The sequence below is a fragment of the Rhopilema esculentum genome, chromosome 20, assembly GCF_057945365.1.
Source record: "Rhopilema esculentum isolate cy_ngs chromosome 20, ASM5794536v1, whole genome shotgun sequence".
Lineage (NCBI taxonomy): Eukaryota > Metazoa > Cnidaria > Scyphozoa > Rhizostomeae > Rhizostomatidae > Rhopilema > Rhopilema esculentum.
This window is the reverse complement of record NC_142834.1, coordinates 16,119,441-16,138,561: the sequence shown is the minus strand read 5'-3', so window position 1 is coordinate 16,138,561 and position 19,121 is coordinate 16,119,441. Positions and strand designations below refer to the sequence as shown.

The following is a 19,121-nucleotide window of genomic DNA, read 5'->3' as shown; positions in this document are numbered from 1 at the left end:
AATATAGAATGTAGATATATCATTGGGCTGGGCTTCTATCCATAAGTTTGCAAGGAAATCCAAGGCTTCTGACCTCGTTCCCATGTTGATGGGCTGGTGGTCTCGATATCGTTGTAACAACTGTTAATATAGAATGTAGATATATCATTGGGCTGGGCTTCTATCCATAAGTTTGCAAGGAAATCCAAGGCTTCTGACCTCGTTCCCATGTCGATGGGCTGGTGGTCTCGATATCGTTGTAACAACTGTTAATATAGAATGTACATATATCATTGGGCTGGGCTTCCATCCATAAGTTTGCAAGGAAATCCAAGGCTTCTGACCTCGTTCTCATGTTGATGGGCCGGTGTTCTCGATATCGTTGTAACAACTGTTAATATAGAATGTAGATATATCATTGGGCTGGGCTTCTATCCATAAGTTTGCAAGGAAATCCAAGGCTTCTGACCTCGTTCCCATGTTGATGGGCTGGTGGTCTCGATATCGTTGTAACAACTGTTAATATAGAATGTACATATATCATTGGGCTGGGCTTCCATCCATAAGTTTGCAAGGAAATCCAAGGCTTCTGACCTCGCTCTCATGATGATGGGCCGGTGTTCTCGATATCGTTGTAACAACTGTTAATATAGAATGTAGATATATCATTGGGCTGGGCTTCCATCCATAAGTTTGCAAGGAAATCCAAGGCTTCTGACCTCGTTCTCATGTTGATGGGCCGGTGTTCTCGATATCGTTGTAACAACTGTTAATATAGAATGTAGATATATCATTGGGCTGGGCTTCCATCCATAAGTTTGCAAGGAAATCCAAGGCTTCTGACCTCGTTCCCATCTTGATGGGCTGGTGGTCTCGATATCGTTGTAACAACTGTTAATATAGAATGTACATATATCATTGGGCTGGGCTTCCATCCATAAGTTTGCAAGGAAATCCAAGGCTTCTGACCTCGTTCCCATCTTGATGGGCTGGTGGTCTCGATGTCATTATCAAAGGCCACTACCTTGTCAAACTTTATAAGGAAAAGCCCAGCCCAACATTTTATAATGTATAGTATAGCACACCCATCCGAGATTAGAAGCCAACATCATTGCGAGGACGGAAGACCACTCATTGCCTTGTTAAACTTTATAGGAAAAAGCCCAGCCCAACATTTTATAATGTATAGTATGGCACACCCATTCGAGATTAGAAGCCAACATCATTGCGAGGACGGAAGACCACTCATTGCCTTGTTAAACTTTATAGGAAAAAGCCCAGCCCAACATTTTATAATGTATAGTATGGCACACCCATTCGAGATTAGAAGCCAACATCATTGCGAGGACGGAAGACCACTCACTGCCTTGTTAAACTTTATAGGAAAAAGCCCAGCCCAACATTTTATAATGTATAGTATAGCACATCCATCCGAGATTAGAAGCCAACATCATTGCGAGGACGGAAGACCACTCATTGCCTTGTTAAACTTTATAGGAAAAAGCCCAGCCCAACATTTTATAATGTATAGTATGGCACACCCATTCGAGATTAGAAGCCAACATCATTGCGAGGACGGAAGACCACTCACTGCCTTGTTAAACTTTATAGGAAAAAGCCCAGCCCAACATTTTATAATGTATAGTATAGCACATCCATCCGAGATTAGAAGCCAACATCATTGCGAGGACGGAAGACCACTCATTGCCTTGTCAAACTTTATAGGAAAAAGCCCAGCCCAACATTTTATAATGTATAGTATGGCACACCCATCCGAGATTAGAAGCCAACATCATTACGAGGACGGAAGACCACTCATTGAACTTTATAGGGAAAAGCCCAGCCCAACATTTTATAATGTATAGTATGGCACACCCATCCGAGATTACAAGCAAAGATCACTACGAGATTATAAGGCCAGAACGTCTAAAAAACTGTAGGAATAAGAGCTAGTCAAAAATCAACTTATATCATTGTTAGGCGTCTGGCACATGCGTATATACGAATCGAACAGAAAAACAACTTTGTAAAAGAAATATTCAAACATTCTTCCCATCATGTATTATGATTTCTAAACGATTTCTACGACATAACTTTTCCACACAGCTTTTCATACATACAACGAAATTGATTACTTCTAACGTGTCTTAACAAAGAGTTACGTGCTCTTCCCTCTGCGAAGCACAAGCTCGGGTCCGAAAGTATTTTGCCCCATTTGCCATAACCATGTTTGTTTATTCCCTTTATCCATTTCAAGTCCTCCTTCTCAGTGAATGGTGTTATACGCTTTCGAATTGACTTCATCTGGCAGTCGCTGTCTGTCTTTGCTACAGGTTTGGTACTGCTCTGTGTAATGAAAATGTCCGAGTCCGACTCAGAGTCTTCCGCACCCGTCGAAACATTGACGAGTTTTTTCAAAGAGCTGTCTAGTTGTTCTCCAGTTTCTCCCCTCAGCTTCTTAATGCAGTGATTCCCCTTTTCGGCAACGACTCTCGAACGCTTTTTGCGATAATGAATCCTTGCAACATTTGAAGTATGTTTTTGATCTTGCGAGATCAGCTCTTGTTCTTCAAGGGATAGAACATCAGCACTCTCTGTTTCGATTATTTGTCGGTAACGTGTTGGGTGCACATACTTGCCAATAGCTTCATAGACAAGCAAACACATAGCTTGACTCAGCTTCGTAAATTGGGTTCCATTGCGCGTAAGTAACAGATATTCGCATTTTGGAAGAAACCTCGGCCTAACGTGTCTCACATAGTCGTCCAAAACATGCATGCAGACGTCATCTATGACCATGGAATCAAAGCCATACTTGTCAGCTGTTTTGAATTTCTTCTGGTCGACGTATCCGCCATTTTTTGCTGCACTACGTAGCATGCCAATTGTCAGGAATTGGTATGTCATTGGCCGAGAACCCTTGACACGTAAGAAGAGAAATGTCGTTATAAATCTCGTTGAAAAAGTTAGATCAGACGCTGAAACTTCTGCTGAATGCTCTCGACATTTGGCCACTATTTTCTTGTATCGTCCCATGTGAAACGGTATGACCTTTTGTAAGTCTTTAAGTGATGCCCAATGTCCTTTTCTCTCTAAGGTATCAACATCCAATTCTACAGTCCACTGTACACGCATCTTACGAGCAATACATCTTCTGGCGCGCTTCAAAAATACCTCTGCAACACTAAAGTTTGATAAGATGGAAGCTGACACTCCTTTAAACTTTCTATACTCCATTGTTTCCAACAAAGCATTGATGTAACTAACGCTCCCAGCAAATCCAATAGATTTCTCATCCTCCAAATGTTGTAAAAAAGCTGACAAGCATGCCATTGAAGCCAAATAGTAGTCAATTTTAGGCCCCTCTATCCCTTCGAGCATAAGATCGTCCTGAGAGTACTGAATAAACTTGAGGACACGAGAGCAAATCTGATTTGCGTGTGCCTTCGTGCGAGCACCACCGGTAGAGCTGCACATCCATTTGGCAAACGTTTCACTAAAAATGACGTCATCTGGAATGATATTCGAACTGCCATCCTTTGACTCGTTGGTCTTCTCGTCACATGTGTTTTGTGGCGCAGCTTTATCATCCATAATATCTTTTGGGTATTCGTCAAAATAGAAGAACCAAGGATGCGAATTTGTAACGTGCTTTCTGCAACCTCTTTGACTGCGGAAGCCTTCATGCTCGCAATCACCAATAGGGCACTGAAATATTCCGTGCACGTTAGCTATTAACATCAGCCTTTTCTTCAGCTTTGCAGCTCCTGGGACGTCTTTCCAACGTACTACCATCGAAGACATCTTCTAGTTTTGTGGCCAAGCTGAAAACTTGCAGCGCCTTATATAGGTTGAAACTTCTCAAGAGACATGTGAATTTCGTCTTGCTGTTTTCCGGAGAAACGTGACTAAACTCAAATGAGCAAATAAAAATCGGCCCAAAAGTACTTAGCGCACGCAGAACGAAGGAACTTGAGAACGTATATTCAAATTTATGTTAGAATGTATAGGAAAAGCGAGCGACCAAAGGTCCGTAATTCCCATAACGGCACGTTAGCAGCATATCCTAAAATTGATGAGACGTTCCTAACACAAAGGAACAAAGGAACAGTTCCCATGGTCCTAAAGACCTATCTTATTACCTTTGTTCCTTTTATGGGGATCTATGGAACATTAGCCAAATGCCAGCATTTTTTACATATGGATTTTTAAGATGCTTAAGGGCATTCTTTTCGGAAAAAAACATCAGATGGTTGCATGAGTATGCAGGACATCTGAAAATAGCAAAATGGGACTTGATAGAATTCACTCTTTTGAATAAACTAAAATAAAAAACTTCAATGAAGTATCTCCAAATTTGGCAAATACTGATGATGACGACGATGACAATGATGATGATTGATGATGATGATTATGATGATGATTGATGATGATGATGATGATGATTGATGATGATGATGACGATCATGATTGATGAGGATGATTATAATTATTATGATGATGATGATTGATGATGATGATGATGATGATTGATGATGATTGATGATTGTTGATGACAACGAAGATTCCAGCATTTATTGGGGCTCTGAGAGTGGAACCTAACTGGGAATTGGTTTTTTTATTTGACAAAGGATATTTTTCGCTTGATAACATAACACGAATAATTATTCTTATTCGGTTGCTTTTTCAAAATGCGTTTCGCAGATTTACACTTTCTTGATAAACGGCGGGGACTGCTATGACGCAGTAAGTTTACAAACCCAGATCTTTGGATTCCACTATCAACCTTGCAGAAGGAGAAATCGATGCGTGCCTAACGATCCCTAACGACCCGCGCTGACAAAACGGTTCCCGCATAATGATCTCGCGGCAGTGCAATTACTTGATTACGAAGGGGAATCTTTCGTACGTAATTGTTAGCAGCCAAACTTTTAATTTCGTAAACTTCCTAGTTGCGAGTGCAAAGATTTCTTCAACTCGGCAATTCAACTATTTGATTAAGAAAAATGTAGTCAAAGAACACAAGATTGTTAATTTATCATTCTCATAACTGTTGGTCTGACCTCAGACGTTTAACAAATTTCTTTGCTTCTTGTGTGTGTGTGTGCGTTTAACAAATTTCAAGTATGTGGGTAGCACTTGCACGCCTTTTAGGCTTAGGTTTAATAACTACAAGGCGTGCAATCGTAAGTTTATCGGGGGCTCTTCGGGTGTACCTCAGGCTGATTTTTTCCGGCATTTTGCAGGGAAGGATCATCATGGGTTTCTCGAAGATATAAAAGGTACTATTATAGATAGACTTAATGGGAATGGTAGGATACGTGAAAGTTTCTGGCAGTATAAGTTAGAAACTTTTGCGCCCCGGGGCCTTAATATTAGGTTAGTTGACACATAGTTTTATTTTTATTTCCTATCTTTTTGTTTATTTTCTTCTTGTTAATTCTGTTTATTTTTTCCATGTTTTTTATCTACTTTCTTTCTTTTCTTTGCATTCTATATTTATTATATTTATTTACCTAGTTTCTTATTTTTTTGGGACAGACAGCATTTACCGTTTCTTTGTCTTGGACGTTTCTGCATGCTTTACCATCTGCTATCGCACTTGTTCTATTGTTCTTTTATCCATCTTTTCTCACCTCCGGCTGGGCTTAGAAACTACCATTATGTTGTTAAATTAGCTATTATTGTTCTTGCTTGTAAAATGTGTTACCTTTTGTTCTTTTGTTTCGTATTCCTTATTCTACGCTCCAGATGTATGTGTTAGTTATTCTGAAGAAGCTTATAGCGAGAAGTCAACCAAGTTGTTTTTTTATAATGGCTTTGAAAAAAGCAAACATTTTACAACATACTTAAAGCTTTTTCGTCTGACACTCCTCAGAGCATAAAACGTCAGAATAAGGTTCCGAAAAAACACGTTTGAAAAATATACCCAGTTGTGGATCGAAATAGGCCAATCAGAAAAATGCAAGCACAAGACCGGTATAGTTGACCAATCAGTGCCGCGAGCCTAAAGAAAAATTACCAATGGAGTCCAAGAGAGAAAACGAACTCCTTTTGTCTACACAATGGCGGCTTTTTCGTTTTTATGTAGATTGACTCCAAAACTGCTAGATGGAAGGACGACCGGGCTCTGCCAATTATCCGAAACATGTCGTCATTATAGAGTTTTGCACAATCTGGGTTGTCTAAAAGATGTTGACCAATGGCAGAATCACTTGTTTTAACAGTGTTTCTAGACCTACAAGATCGAGGAGGCTGTTCTCTTTGAGGGGCAGTTTTGTTTCGTATGCTGGAAGGAACATGCTGTTTTATCCTATCCCCCAATCTTTGGGTTGTGCGCCCTACGTAGCCAGAATCACACTGGCACGTAAATTCATAAATGACGGAACTTTTTTGTTTGGTAGGGACGCAATCCTTTTGAATGGATGGAAGGGCTCTCCTAGTGCTGTAAACAATCCGAGGATTGACAGCAAAGAAACAATTGGTTATGGCTTGCCTAATTTGACTCTCGAATCGCAAGGAAGTGTTACCAATCCATGGTAGTTTCAAATAAACTGGGCACTTTTGCGGACCAAACTTTTGAACAGCCGAAAAACTTGCGATCTTCTCCTTAGTATAAGATAAAATGACGTCTTCAGGATAGCCGTTGTCCAAGAAGATCGTTTTGAGTTTTTCCAGTTCAGCGTGCAGTTTAGATTTCGAGCAGATCATAAGTGCCCTATGTACTAATGTTTTGACTTATATTTTTCAAACGTGTTTTTTCGGAACCTTATTCTGACGTTTTATGCTCTGAGGAGTGTCAGACGAAAAAGCTTTAAGTATGTTGTAAAATGTTTGCTTTTTTCAAAGCCATTTTCAAATTCTGTACCGCAAAAAAATTGTTTTTTTATCGAGTATCTGTATATATATAAACATGGATGCCCATCGAGCTGACCAAAATATCCCCTTCATGTACTCATTCTTCGTACATAAAAATTTACTTTCTCAACGGATTCTTGTAGTAGGATATCCAGGCTTTCATAATCTGCCAGATGACTTTTTTGAAAATGTCTGGATGTCACGGAAATGATGACCTCATTTAACGGTAAAATACCAGACAAAATCATTGCTAGCTCTTTACTGGATTGTTATTTTTATAAAATTACATATTTAGACTCTTCTCTTGTAAGCTTTCGATTGATGTATATTTAAGCATTATTTGCCGACATCAGTATTTTTATTATGACGTCATCAAAAAATTTGCGTGACGTCATCAAAGATCTTTTTGTCATTTAATGATAAGTTGGCATAACTTTGTATTAATATAAGGCTGGATGTCAGGAAAAGCATTTCCTCCATAATCTTTTCAATCAAATAATTAGTATTTAGATCATTTAAATTACGTTTGTGCGAACTGCAGTAGCCAAAGTTCGAATAAGGTAGTGCTATCTGAAGAGTCAGTCACTTCTTCCTCCGTAGTTGCAAAGTCTTGCTCCCACTCTGAGCCGGACAATAAGTTCTTTGCATCTGCATTTGACTGTTGCACTAAGTCGGAAGAATGTTTCGAAATTATAGGCTATCCAAGATGCCCTCGCGCTGGGCTTAAGGTGCATGACTTTCTTGAATAAGACTATCTTCTGCTGCGAAATACGACCAGAATTCATCAATACTCCATCTGGCATTTTCTGGTGGTAGATTTACTTATGGATTTGACTCCTTGCACATGAAATTAAGAAGAACAGCTTCATTTCCTTGTAACAGTATACCTTCAGGAGTTGCAAGACTAGAGCTATGGTTTTGATGAGATGTGCAAATGCCTTTTTGATAGAGAAAGCCTTGCCAGTTTTGAAACCTTGCTGGTCTTCGTTCATTATTGAGACTGCTTTCGACGTATTCTTGGATTTTTGTGCGCACGACAAAGTAGAGGTGAGTCATCAAGGCAAGTGCATAAAAAAGTTATAAACAACAAACAAATCGTCGAGATTTGAGGCATCGCTGAAATTTTTGGTTCCAAAATTTGCTATGTTCTTCCACAGATTCATGGAATTTAGCCCTGAGACTCTCAGAAAGAGTTATCGCCGACGCAAAGACATTCGCGAATCTTTAGAACGTGGTGGAACATTATAATAAAGCCGGTTAGGGACAAGGATACGTATTTATCAAATTTGAAAACAAAGCCATCTGCAGCAGTTCCACAGATCCACAGTCATTCAATCAGAGAAGAATTCAATTGTGTCAACTTAGCAAGGCTATTTTAGCTACAGTGTCTAGATGCAATTACTACCAGACATGTCCCAATTCAAGCCTGCAGTTTAAATTCGGACGACATACTTGATCGTTTAAAGTCTAAATGGTCCGCAGGAAAGCAGCTTCTCCATCTCAAAAGAAGTCAAAAGACATCCAAGGTGTGAAAAGAAAGCTTCCTTTACAGCACAAGGATATGAAGATGACCAAGAAGATGAATTTACCCAGAAGATAAAAATCATGCACCTTCATACCCAGCGCTAAAGACCTATAGTGCGAAGACATCTTGGACAGCCTATAATAGTGCAAAGGCATTCTATTCTTCCAACTCAGTGCAACAGTCAAATGCAGATGCAGAGAATTTATTGTCCGGTTCAGAGTTGGATCATGACTCTGAATCAGGCAATAATGCCTTCCGAGGAAGAAATGACCCACTCGTCAGGTAGTGACTACCTTTTTCGAACTTCCTTGGCTATTGCGGTGCGCACAAATTCAATTTAAATGATCCAAATACTAATTACTTGGACGAAAAATTATGAAAGAAATGCTTTTGCTGACACCCAGCGTCATAATAAAACAAAGTTATGCCAATGTATCATTCTATGGTAATAAGATCTTTGATGACGTCATGCAAATTTTTTGATGACGTCATAATAAAAATACTGATGTCGGCAAATAATGCTGAACTATACATCAATCGAAAGCTTGCAACAAGACAAGTCAAAGTGTGTAATTTGCATCAAAAAATAACACTCCACTAAAGAGGTAGCGATGATTTTGTCTGATTTTTTACCGTTAAATGACGTCATAATTCCCGTTACATCCAGACATCTTCAAAAAAGTCACCTGGCAGATTATGAAAGCCTGGACTCCCTACTACAAGAGTCCGTCGAGAAAGTAAACATTAACTTGAATGTCAGATTGTCAGGCTATATGTCCTGTCTATCGAGTACTAAAGTGTGACGTCACGTCGCGTAGCAACCAAATTTTCTGTTCTAAACAAACCTTATTCTGTATATGAAGTCAATAGGCCGTAATAAAAAGTCAGCATTAAACGTGTATTTCCTGTTAGCAAAAGAATCAATTCGAAACATTTCGTATGCTTTAAAGCCTTTTAGTCGATTTGCCGCAAAAAACACATATTTGGTGGAGTATACGATTAATTTTCAAAGCGCGACAATGGTTCAATGCTTCGCTCCTGATTGCAACCACCAGTCGGAATCGCACTTCTGTCGTTTCTTTGGATTCCCAAGCAAAGAAAAGAAGCCCCAGGAATACAAGAGATGGTTGAAGCTATTGAGGTTAGATTAATTCGTAACTTTTCATAACCGGCGATGTGAATTTCAGCCATGGCCTAGATCGATACATCGCCTGCTTTTGCATAGCATACCGTAATCGATGAGCCACAACCAGTTGCTGATCAAGATGTTCTTCCCCTTAATGAAGTCATACTAAAGGCTGAGCTGGAACAAACGAGGAATGACTTGGCAGGGAGAAAAAAAGAAGCCTCTTACAACAAAAAACATTATACTGCATGTACTCATTCGCATGGAAACTGGACTGCCAACAAAAGAAGTTTTCCAAATTGTTGACCGTCATGCCACAAGATTTAAAGAAACTATGGTGTATTATGCAGGGTGGAAAGTTATCAGCATTTCATTTGAGGATCAGATTTTTATTACACTCATGAAACTTCGTCAAAATTATACAAACCTACACTTGGCTCAACTTTTTTCTTGCTGTGTTGCTACAATTTCAAACATAACTACTACATTCATTCATATTCTCCATAAATTACTGTTCAGACATATCATGCTATCAATCCCATCTAGGGAGAAGAATTAATTTTGCTTACCCTCTTCCTTTTCACTTTTCACCAACTGTAGGATTATTGTTGATTGCACTGACATAGAAGTTGCAAGGCCCAGTTTAATGAGCCATCAAAGTGCAACATACTCAACATATAGAGGTATGAACTCATTTAAAGTTTTGGTTGGAGTTGCACCAAATGGGGTCATTACATTTGTAAGCAGCCTTTACCCTGGGTCGATCTCGGATAAAGAGATTGTGAACAAGTCTGGGTTGCTAAGTAAAATGGAAACTGGAGACCTTATCCTAGCAGACAAAGGGGTTTTGATACACGATATGGTACCTTCAGGAGTTTCTGTTAATATTCCACCTTTTTTGCAACATGGAAAATTTACAGAAAGTGAAGCTGCAGCAACAAAAAACATTGCAAGGTGCAGAATACATGTTGAGCGTGTAAATGCAAGGCTGAAAGATTTTAAAATACTTGGATTTGTGCCACCCTATTTACTAAGCCATATCGACACCATCTTTCAGCTTTGTGCAGCATTGGTTAACCTGCAGTTTCCTTTGATTAAAGAATGCTGTGAAGTAACTGACTTTGATTGATATTTTTAAAAATTTATTTATAATGATTGTAACATAGCAGTAGTAACGGTTGTAAGTTAAAGAAGCAAAATAGCAATTTATATTTTAAAACAGTTCATCATTCATTATCTTTGGTAGGATGTTGCCAAAATAAAAATTCTTCAATTTGTCAATATTTTCCTCCCAAGAAGGATCCTTCTTTATTTCGGTTATTACCGACCATGATAGTGTCCACACAACAAAATAGCAATTGTTTCTATTTGTGAGATACATTTGTCCTTCTACCTGATGCCAATATGCATGATCTTTCTTCAAAAGATACAAGGAACCTTCCTTTTGTAGACAAAATGTCTTGCTTTTTAATGCCTCTCCAAGTGACTGATCTTTTTGTGTATAGGGGCACTTAACTTCCAAAACATGATCCAAACCTACTAAACCATCAGGCGAAGCACCCAAAACCCCAGAAGAATCAAGCCATATCCCTATGCTCACAACCTCCAGCTTGGTTCTTTTAGAGAATGCACCAATAGCCTCAGCCTCATTGGTCAAGCCCCAAGCAATAGATTTAACTCCAGATAGATCATACTCTCCAAGAATTTGTTTGATTAAGGAAGGTGTTATCCTCTTGGCATTCAGGACTAAACCAAACCTACTTGCAGTTAGCCTTCCTTTTCTAACAAGATGCCACTGTGGATTTTCCCTCTGTCCAACAGTAAGTTGACTGGCTTTTAAAATCTCCTGTGAAGTTACCAAAATTTTGCTTTTTATGAAATCGAGCCTTTCAACAAATGAAGGAATTTCCAGTGTTTCGCTTGAAAAGACAACTTCTTTGACCAATTTTACTTGAGCCTTCTCTTGCTTTTGAGGCTCAGGACTTAAAAGCCACCACAAGCCTGTAAATCGGCCATAATTGCACAAATCTGCATAAAGTGCAGCTTTGTCTTCATCATTTGGCTCCCTTGTGAGTGGAACATATCCTGGCCTTCTGGGTTGATAAAGTTCGGATACTGCATGTGTGGAAAGACTCTCAGTCTTCTGCTTTTTCCATGAGCACTCTACATCTGTCACACTAATGCTGTTGATGGCATGAATAAAAAGGGCAGCTGCATGGCTACACTTGAATTCACCTCTAGGGCATTCACACTGTGTTGATTTAATTTGGTAGCTCTCGTCAACATATACCTGAAAAATTATTTGCATTCAAACAAGCGATTCTTTCGACAGATGGAATAATCATCTCAATTACTTGCTGGAAAAGGTCAGAATGATATTTATATTCCAATTAGATTTTTTTAATAGATACCACGAATCTTAAAAATTAGTTACCCCATCTTATATGAGTTTCATCCTGGAATAAACCCAGCCCAAACCCGTCAATTTTAGCATTTTTATATGTTAACATGGTGGCTAATTGATAAACAGCACACTCCAGTATAACATATTAATTAAATCCATAATCAACCATACGTAGTTATACAATTAAAAACGAAAAAATTAATTGAGCATTTTAACAATAATCTAGACATAGATATAAAATCAGCTGGCAAATCAAGTGAAAAACACTTTGAAACTGACTTCGGGATAATATTTCAAAGCCACCTCCCCCCCCCTCCGGTATAAGCACCCCTTAGAAATTAGCCTTATCCAAAAACGCCGCAAATTGACAAGCCCCTCCCTAAAAGAGTCTAATTTCAGGACTTATGGTAGCATTTACAAATGATTTTACAAAGGTCGAACTCTGGAAATCAGCACCCATCATGGGCAGTGCCGTTTACACGAATGTACACCTAAAAAATATTTACCCATAGTGTGGGTTCAACTTATTCTGACCTGTTACATTGGTACGGGCTAGGAAGCTAAAAATCTATATTTTTTCACCAACAGCTTTTGATTTATGTTGTATGACCTAAGATTAGTGGAAGAAAAGCTTATTGAAGATGCGCTGGAAGCACGATTCCGATTTAGGCCTACTTTTTAGCAGAGCATCGGCATTGTAAATCGATAGGAAATCGGACCGCTTTATTATCTTGTCGGTCCATCATTGACTTAAATAAGCGACACATTTTTTAAAACAGTTTTAGGCTAGATTCTAATTACTTATTCTGATAGACCTAAATCTAGCTAATGCTTTAGAGATCGCAAGCATAAAGAAATAATAAAAACTTACCGTAACATTATAGACCTTGTCCTTCATGCTAGCGCGAACCTTTCCTTTCAGAACTCCAGGAATGTATGTAATAGACTCTACATGTCCAGATTTGTAATAATTTTCACCCCTAGAAATCGATTTTGTTTCGCCTTCGAAGAATATACACAGAGAGGTTGTAGAAAACGCCATATTTGTTGGTTTGTTTAGAACAGAAATTTGGTTAACGGGGCAACGTGACGTATTCACTTTACCACTCTATTAAGGTGTTTTAGAAAAATATCACACTCAGCTATGTTTTGAAAATGATATATGTGTCATCTACATACCGAAAATAGACGCCTGGCTTTTGGTCGAAGTCGAAGAAACGCTCTTCATGAAAGCCAACAAAGATCGGCCAAGGCAGGTCCCAGAGGGCTACCCATAGCGACACCATCCTTTTGTTGTCAATTTCATTGTTAAAACTGAATTCAACTGAACATGTTGCAGTTTCCATCAGTTCAATGAATACTTCCTCTGGGAATTGTGGGCTATTATTATTGAAATGCACGTATTTCAAATGATCATATGAAAAGAAGCACTTTTGCATTGGGTTATAACATAGTCAATAGAAAAAACTTTTTCTATTGACTATGGTTATAAGTATTTATGACCTAGGTTACGCTATCAAGTCTTTCAAGGTGTTATCCATTTCCTTGCAACCGATAGTTTGACAGAAACAAAACAAATTGGAATTCAATGTGATTTCTAGTAATGGGGTATCATCTAAATAATTGACTGGAATTTAGCTTGTCGGCATTTTGAACAGCCCCAATTTTGGCAGTAAGTTGATAGATTTGTGCTAGCCAGGGGCGGATCCAGACAAAAATTTGACATTCTCAAAACCCATTATGACCGACCGACCACGCCCATTTCCCAGAAACGCCCAAGAAATTGTTTTTTATCTTTTATGGATGCAATGATTAAAATTATTGAAATGTTAAGAGGAGAAATAGAAACAAACAATAAGAAGTGGCAGACACCCAGGGGGGATGAAGGGAGGTAGTTGTTCCCCAACATTTTGGGAAGACAGAGGTCTTTTATTCTAAAAAGAATGGACAAATGTGATGTCATCTTATCAAAAAAATAGGCTTGCCCCCTCATATTATTGCCCAAAAAACAACAATGATGCAACATTAAAGAATTACTTAACAAGCATAGCAACACTAGTAATTGAAAATTGGGTAATGCAGGGAAAAATAACACAAAGATCAAGACAAAATGTGTGTGGCAAATTCTGCTTGGTTTTCTAATGGTTTAACATGTGGAATTTTATAGAAAGGAGTGTAGTTTTGTGGACATCCAAATTATTGATAAAAATTTAAGGGCACAAGACTCCTCATAGAAGAGAATTATTAACGAAAGTTGACCAATGAAATTACTAAAAATGCAGGCACTTTCAGAGTTTACAAGTCATAGAAACTTGGACAAAGAAATGGGCAAAAACCTTTTCTAGTAACAAAAGTAGACTGCTAAGGCTAGTCAACTTCTTTCTGGATGCTAGCTCTCTTAAATGCATCATATTTTTTGGCATATGATAATTGCACTGATTTAGAGTAAAATATTTCTGCATCAGAGCCAAAGTCTGTATATCTGTTTTAGATTTATTGTTCATCATTTGGAAATACATGGAAGAAAAATTACTTTGGGATGACTGTCTATTTAGTAGATCCATCAAATTTAAATTTGAATAATCTGAGACCTGACACTTTATACTAAACTTCCCTTTGCTTAGCTTTTAGAGGCACTTTCTTTTGCCAAGGAAAATGAATATAACTTTGTGCCTTCATAATAGTTCCTTCCACAGGAATGTTAACCAAAATTAGCTTTTTATCCAAACGAAAATTCCATCAAAACTTAGTCTGGTAATAGGCTCGCTAAAATAAGCAAACGAATGCATTTCTCATCTTTTTTCTTGTTGAAAGACTACTCCATTACTCCAACTCCTGTCATACTAGATTACATCATACCAAATACTGCATTTTAACATGCATTAAAAACAGATTCTATCTGCCTTTACTGTGTGTACTAACTTAATGTAAAACATACTTTATTGGACAGCATTTCCAGTTCCTAGTATTACCTTGTTCAAATAAATATATCTCAAGATTTTGACTTCTGGTGTTGCACTCTCAATAAACTATGTTCATTATTGGCTTAGTATCAATAAAACAAAAAAGGAGATGCATCTCCAAAACAAAAGTGCAGTGTATGACAATGTAGCTCATATGATTAACCACATAAAATTTCCAAAGATGCAACATGTCAAATGGTTTCAAAATAGAACACAACAGCCCACCATAGCATAAAACTTTTCACCAAAGGCTGTGACAACAAATCCTATTCTGCTTGGTAACAATATCAGTAACAAGACTGTAAGAAAGTAATGACTTCTCTAACTGTTCAAATCTCTCTTAACTTTTTTACAGCTAGTTCTTTAAATTAAATTACAGCAAAAGTGAAAATTAACTTGCAAATAAATAACATGTTATCTAAAACAAATTAAATAGCTATTAAAACAAACTAAAATGTATCCATAAACATTATATTACAAAGATAGGCAACCTTTTAATCATTGAATGAATATTCTAGTTCTAGTTAAATTCAGAACAGTGTAATTTTTGTGAATTCTACATTTAAATCACATTACACAAAAACAGAAAGAAAATGGTAAGGTATCGGTTAAGAATTTTACCAGCATCCAGAGGGGCCAGTCTGCAAACAAAACAAACTTTTTGCAGAATTTACCACCTGAGCTTCTAGGCCCAGTAGCAGCAGCACAAAATGAACCCCTATATAAAATTTATCAGCAGTACCTCAAAGTCTGACCTTCTCTCTTTCAACAAGGTTCAGTCAGCAAAATGAAAGAATTCCTTTGCCACAATAAATGTCGAAGGTTGTGTGTTACGATCTGGTTCTGGCGCCTAGGCCCTCCCGGCAGACTTGTAAGTAACCATTCCCTAGTCAGCGAAAAAAAATACTCCTCGATGGTATCCAAAGCACAATCGGTCAATAACTGTTTCAATTCTTCCAATACATCCATAATTACAATGGGTTCTTGCGAAATTATTCTCTAATCAAGCACAAACACATATCATTACCAAGCACTGCCACTGCCACAGCCACTGTAGTCTGGAGTGGAGTGTGGATTCTTGATCACGTGACGTTGGTGTTCCCTGTCAAATTTAGCTACTTTGTGGACCAGCCCACTAACTTCTCAAGATTCTCAAACTGCGACGTAGGCAAGACCTCATAAAATATATGTTAAACATATGCCAGATATACCCTATTAAAAGTGAATCGGTTTAATACGTCATTCTGGCGAATTTTCCTCTCGTTAAAATCTTTCAGGTCGACCTCTTCTAAGGGACAAAAATGAATTGAAATTCTCTGCGTGCGCATGCAGAAACTGCGTGCAACTTTCTAAAAATGTGAAGGAACTTCTCAAAATGCATGGCAACAGTCGATAAACTTTCTAAAAATCATGCCTAGATACAGGACGCGGCGCAGCCTCTTACTACTCTCCTGGGTACTAGGTTCAATGAAGGAGAATTTGGTTTTTCATCGGAGAAGATCTAAACATGTTTCGCAAAGGCAAAACGGAGTAAAATATAGCAAATACGGCGATTGTGTAGAAATAAATACCTAAAATACATAATAAAAAGATGTATGCTTATCTTGAATCTCAAATCTGAGCTCATTCATTACTTTTAGCATTTTATTTAGAATAATCAAACTGGGAAAATCTGACATTCTCAATTGAGAATGTTGAGAATGTCTCGATCCGCCCCTGGTGCCAGCCCTTTGTTTTAAAAGAAAATTAAAAAATAGTACTGATCACCCTCAACATTAAAAAGCTACTCAAAACTTAATTTTTTTAGTCGATAAGGAACCCATTTATGGTTCAATTTTCATAGATAATAGAAAGAAAATAACTCCTACAACTGATTAGGTGTTTGTTACGCTAGCTTTTAATTTCTTGGTTTTAAAGAAAATTTTCAATAATAAATTTATTGATAAGGTTAAGAAAATTTTAACCAGTAGTTTGCTTAGTTTCTTATAAAAAATGCGCATGTTAGCATTTGTGATGTAAAAACAGAGGCCTACTAGGAACATTTAAAACAATACCAAGAATTCTAAACTTGCTAGCAAATTGGCTGTTGGCGGTTTGAAAAAGTTTTTGAGCAATACCACACTCCACCGTCCCCCCCCCCCTTGTCCATGCCTCTGGGAAAAGGGGGCAAACTGCAACAGAGAATCAACGTCTAGCATCTGGGGGGTCACATACAGTAATGAGTTCCGTTTTAAGAATCGTTTTAAGTCAATGCAAGAAAATGACTTCAAGAAATAATTCTCAAATGTATTTAATTAAGCTTAACTAAAGGGTATTGTATTTACAATCAACAGAGATTGATACGATGCACATGTTTTGTTTTTCTTGCGCTTTTCTGCATCAAAAGTCCACTAAATCGATTCATATACACTTAGGATCAGGGGTGTAGTGCTAGTGTAACTCTTGGTATCTGTGGGTATTATATCCCCATACGCAGGTTCGGTACAATCATAGAAAACCCTCAAAATGCGTCTTTGTACGGTTTTTTTCTCTGATGAAGCCCCGTATGCCGGGGCGAAATATTAGCCTTCACTGACTTACGTGTATTTATTGTTGTTTATTCTCGGCGTATTGCGGTGTTTCATATTTGCTACATTTCTATCGACTTTTCACCGCAAGAACTCCTAGGAGCCCGTCGACCAGCCTGCTACAGTTACCTTTTCTTTATTCGCACATAGGAATAGATGTTTGGAAAAAAATTATTTTGAAAGCAGACCATACCATTTCGGGATACAGTGAGCTTTATCTGCTGCAAAAAGTAGAAACTTCGACTTTTTTATCCTTCGTTCGTTGCCGTACTCAATTCGTCTTCCATGATAAAAGTCAGAGATCACATGATTTGATCGATGCTCCTTGATAATGATTTTAAACAAAGATACATAGCCAACCAGCGCCGAGTATACCGCGAACGGTATACTGGATGCCGATTGGTTTAGAAGTAGAATTTGAAAGGAGGTTGTTGAACGATGGATCCAGAGCCTCGTTTCTCCCCTTTCCTCTTCCATTCTCCTTCGCATTTCCTTCCCCCGTTCTCCATCCTTTGACTCTCTTAGGTTCTGGCACCCAGGGTAGGTAGCTAGTTTCTTTTCAGTTAGAAAGTATTATTTTGTACGAAAATAGTCAGAATAGGCTAGTCTCAATACCCTCTCGTTAACTTACTCTACCTTATCCCGAGTTCCTTTACCACATAGCAACCATATCAATGGACAATAATTGAAGTGACGTGGTATTTTTGAATTCGTAATTATCTTTCTTCTCTGTCGCCCGTAATAAATAATTTCAAAGTTATTTTATATACTGAAATGAGTCGCGTAAGAGTTATACATTATGAAAGGAAGAACAACTTAAAATAGTATCGTCAAAACCTTGATTAATTTGGCTCCCTTCTGTAACGGTGTATGGTTCTACTGAGGACCGCAAATAGCGAAATACTTCGGAACCCTCGGAACCCTTATTTCTCAGTGTCTGTTGAGTGTGGGTAAAACTAAAGGACTTAACTACTGGAACCTGAATATCATTTTATTAGGCTTCAGTACTGGAACGTTCGGAACCCTCGGCACCCTCGGAACCCTATTTCGGGCACTGTGTGTTGGCATTGAATACAACCAGAAACTTTGCTTTCTAGTATTTTGTTATAGCACTATTCTTAGTGCTACTTTAACTCTCTCATTGTTATGCAAATTAGAAATTTTTCTAATCCACCAATAAAATCGAAGCTTCTTGAAACTTCAGCAAGACCCAAAAATAGAGGTGTGAAGCAATGCGAAAAATCTTTCAAAATGAATGTCATTAATTCGAGCTGAAATCAAATCACTTCAAAAAGTAATCTTCTTCTGAAAATATTGATTCAAGCTGTCTTTGTGTGTGACTGGCAGCAACACTTTCCATGTAGGGGCGACCATGTAGGTTTCTTGTAGCAATCTTCGCATTCTTCTTCCTTGAGTTGCAATCAAGTTGATCCTGGGTTTCAGGATGATCACCATACTCAACTCATCAAAAAGGTGTCAATTAGATACTCAACCATGCGTCTACAAACTTACGGCAAGCGATACACCTTATGGTCAATTCGGTCAAAAATTGTAAATTCGAATACGATCAACATCAGATGAACAAGCTCATACTATTCAAAACATTTGACTGTTGCACATGTGCATAATTTAGGCAATAGAGTTCTAAAGTGTGACGTCATCAAAAACCTATTTTTAGAATTTTTGAATTTTAACCACA

The 19,121-nt window shown here is 38.0% G+C and overlaps 1 protein-coding gene and 1 non-coding gene across 2 annotated transcripts; one reads left to right on the top strand and one right to left on the bottom strand.

Annotated features, from left to right (window-relative positions):
- Nucleotides 1-9,156: 9,156 nt before the first annotated feature.
- LOC135688716 (uncharacterized) lies at nt 9,157-10,617 on the top strand. The gene is made up of 2 exons (XR_016145018.1): nt 9,157-9,503; nt 9,596-10,617. It is a non-coding gene; the product is annotated as an uncharacterized LOC135688716 (transcript).
- On the bottom strand, nt 10,400-16,620 carry LOC135688717 (uncharacterized). Its single transcript, XM_065205679.2, has 2 exons — nt 12,764-16,620; nt 10,400-11,778 (listed from the first exon to the last, which is right to left on the bottom strand). Exons 1-2 carry the CDS (start codon nt 12,932-12,934, stop codon nt 10,702-10,704), a joined length of 1,248 nt encoding a protein of 415 aa, XP_065061751.2. The 5' UTR covers nt 12,935-16,620; the 3' UTR covers nt 10,400-10,701.
- Between the last annotated feature and the right edge of the window lie 2,501 nt (nt 16,621-19,121).

Bases quoted from the DNA above. Each gene is read 5' to 3' on its own strand.
- LOC135688717 (XM_065205679.2), bottom strand. From the start codon at position 12,934: ATGGCGTTTTCTACAACCTCTCTGTGTATATTCTTCGAAGGCGAAACA. The intron at 11,779-12,763 runs GTAAGTTTTTAT...ATAATTTTTCAG, and splicing joins ACAAGGTCTATAATGTTACG to GTATATGTTGACGAGAGCTA.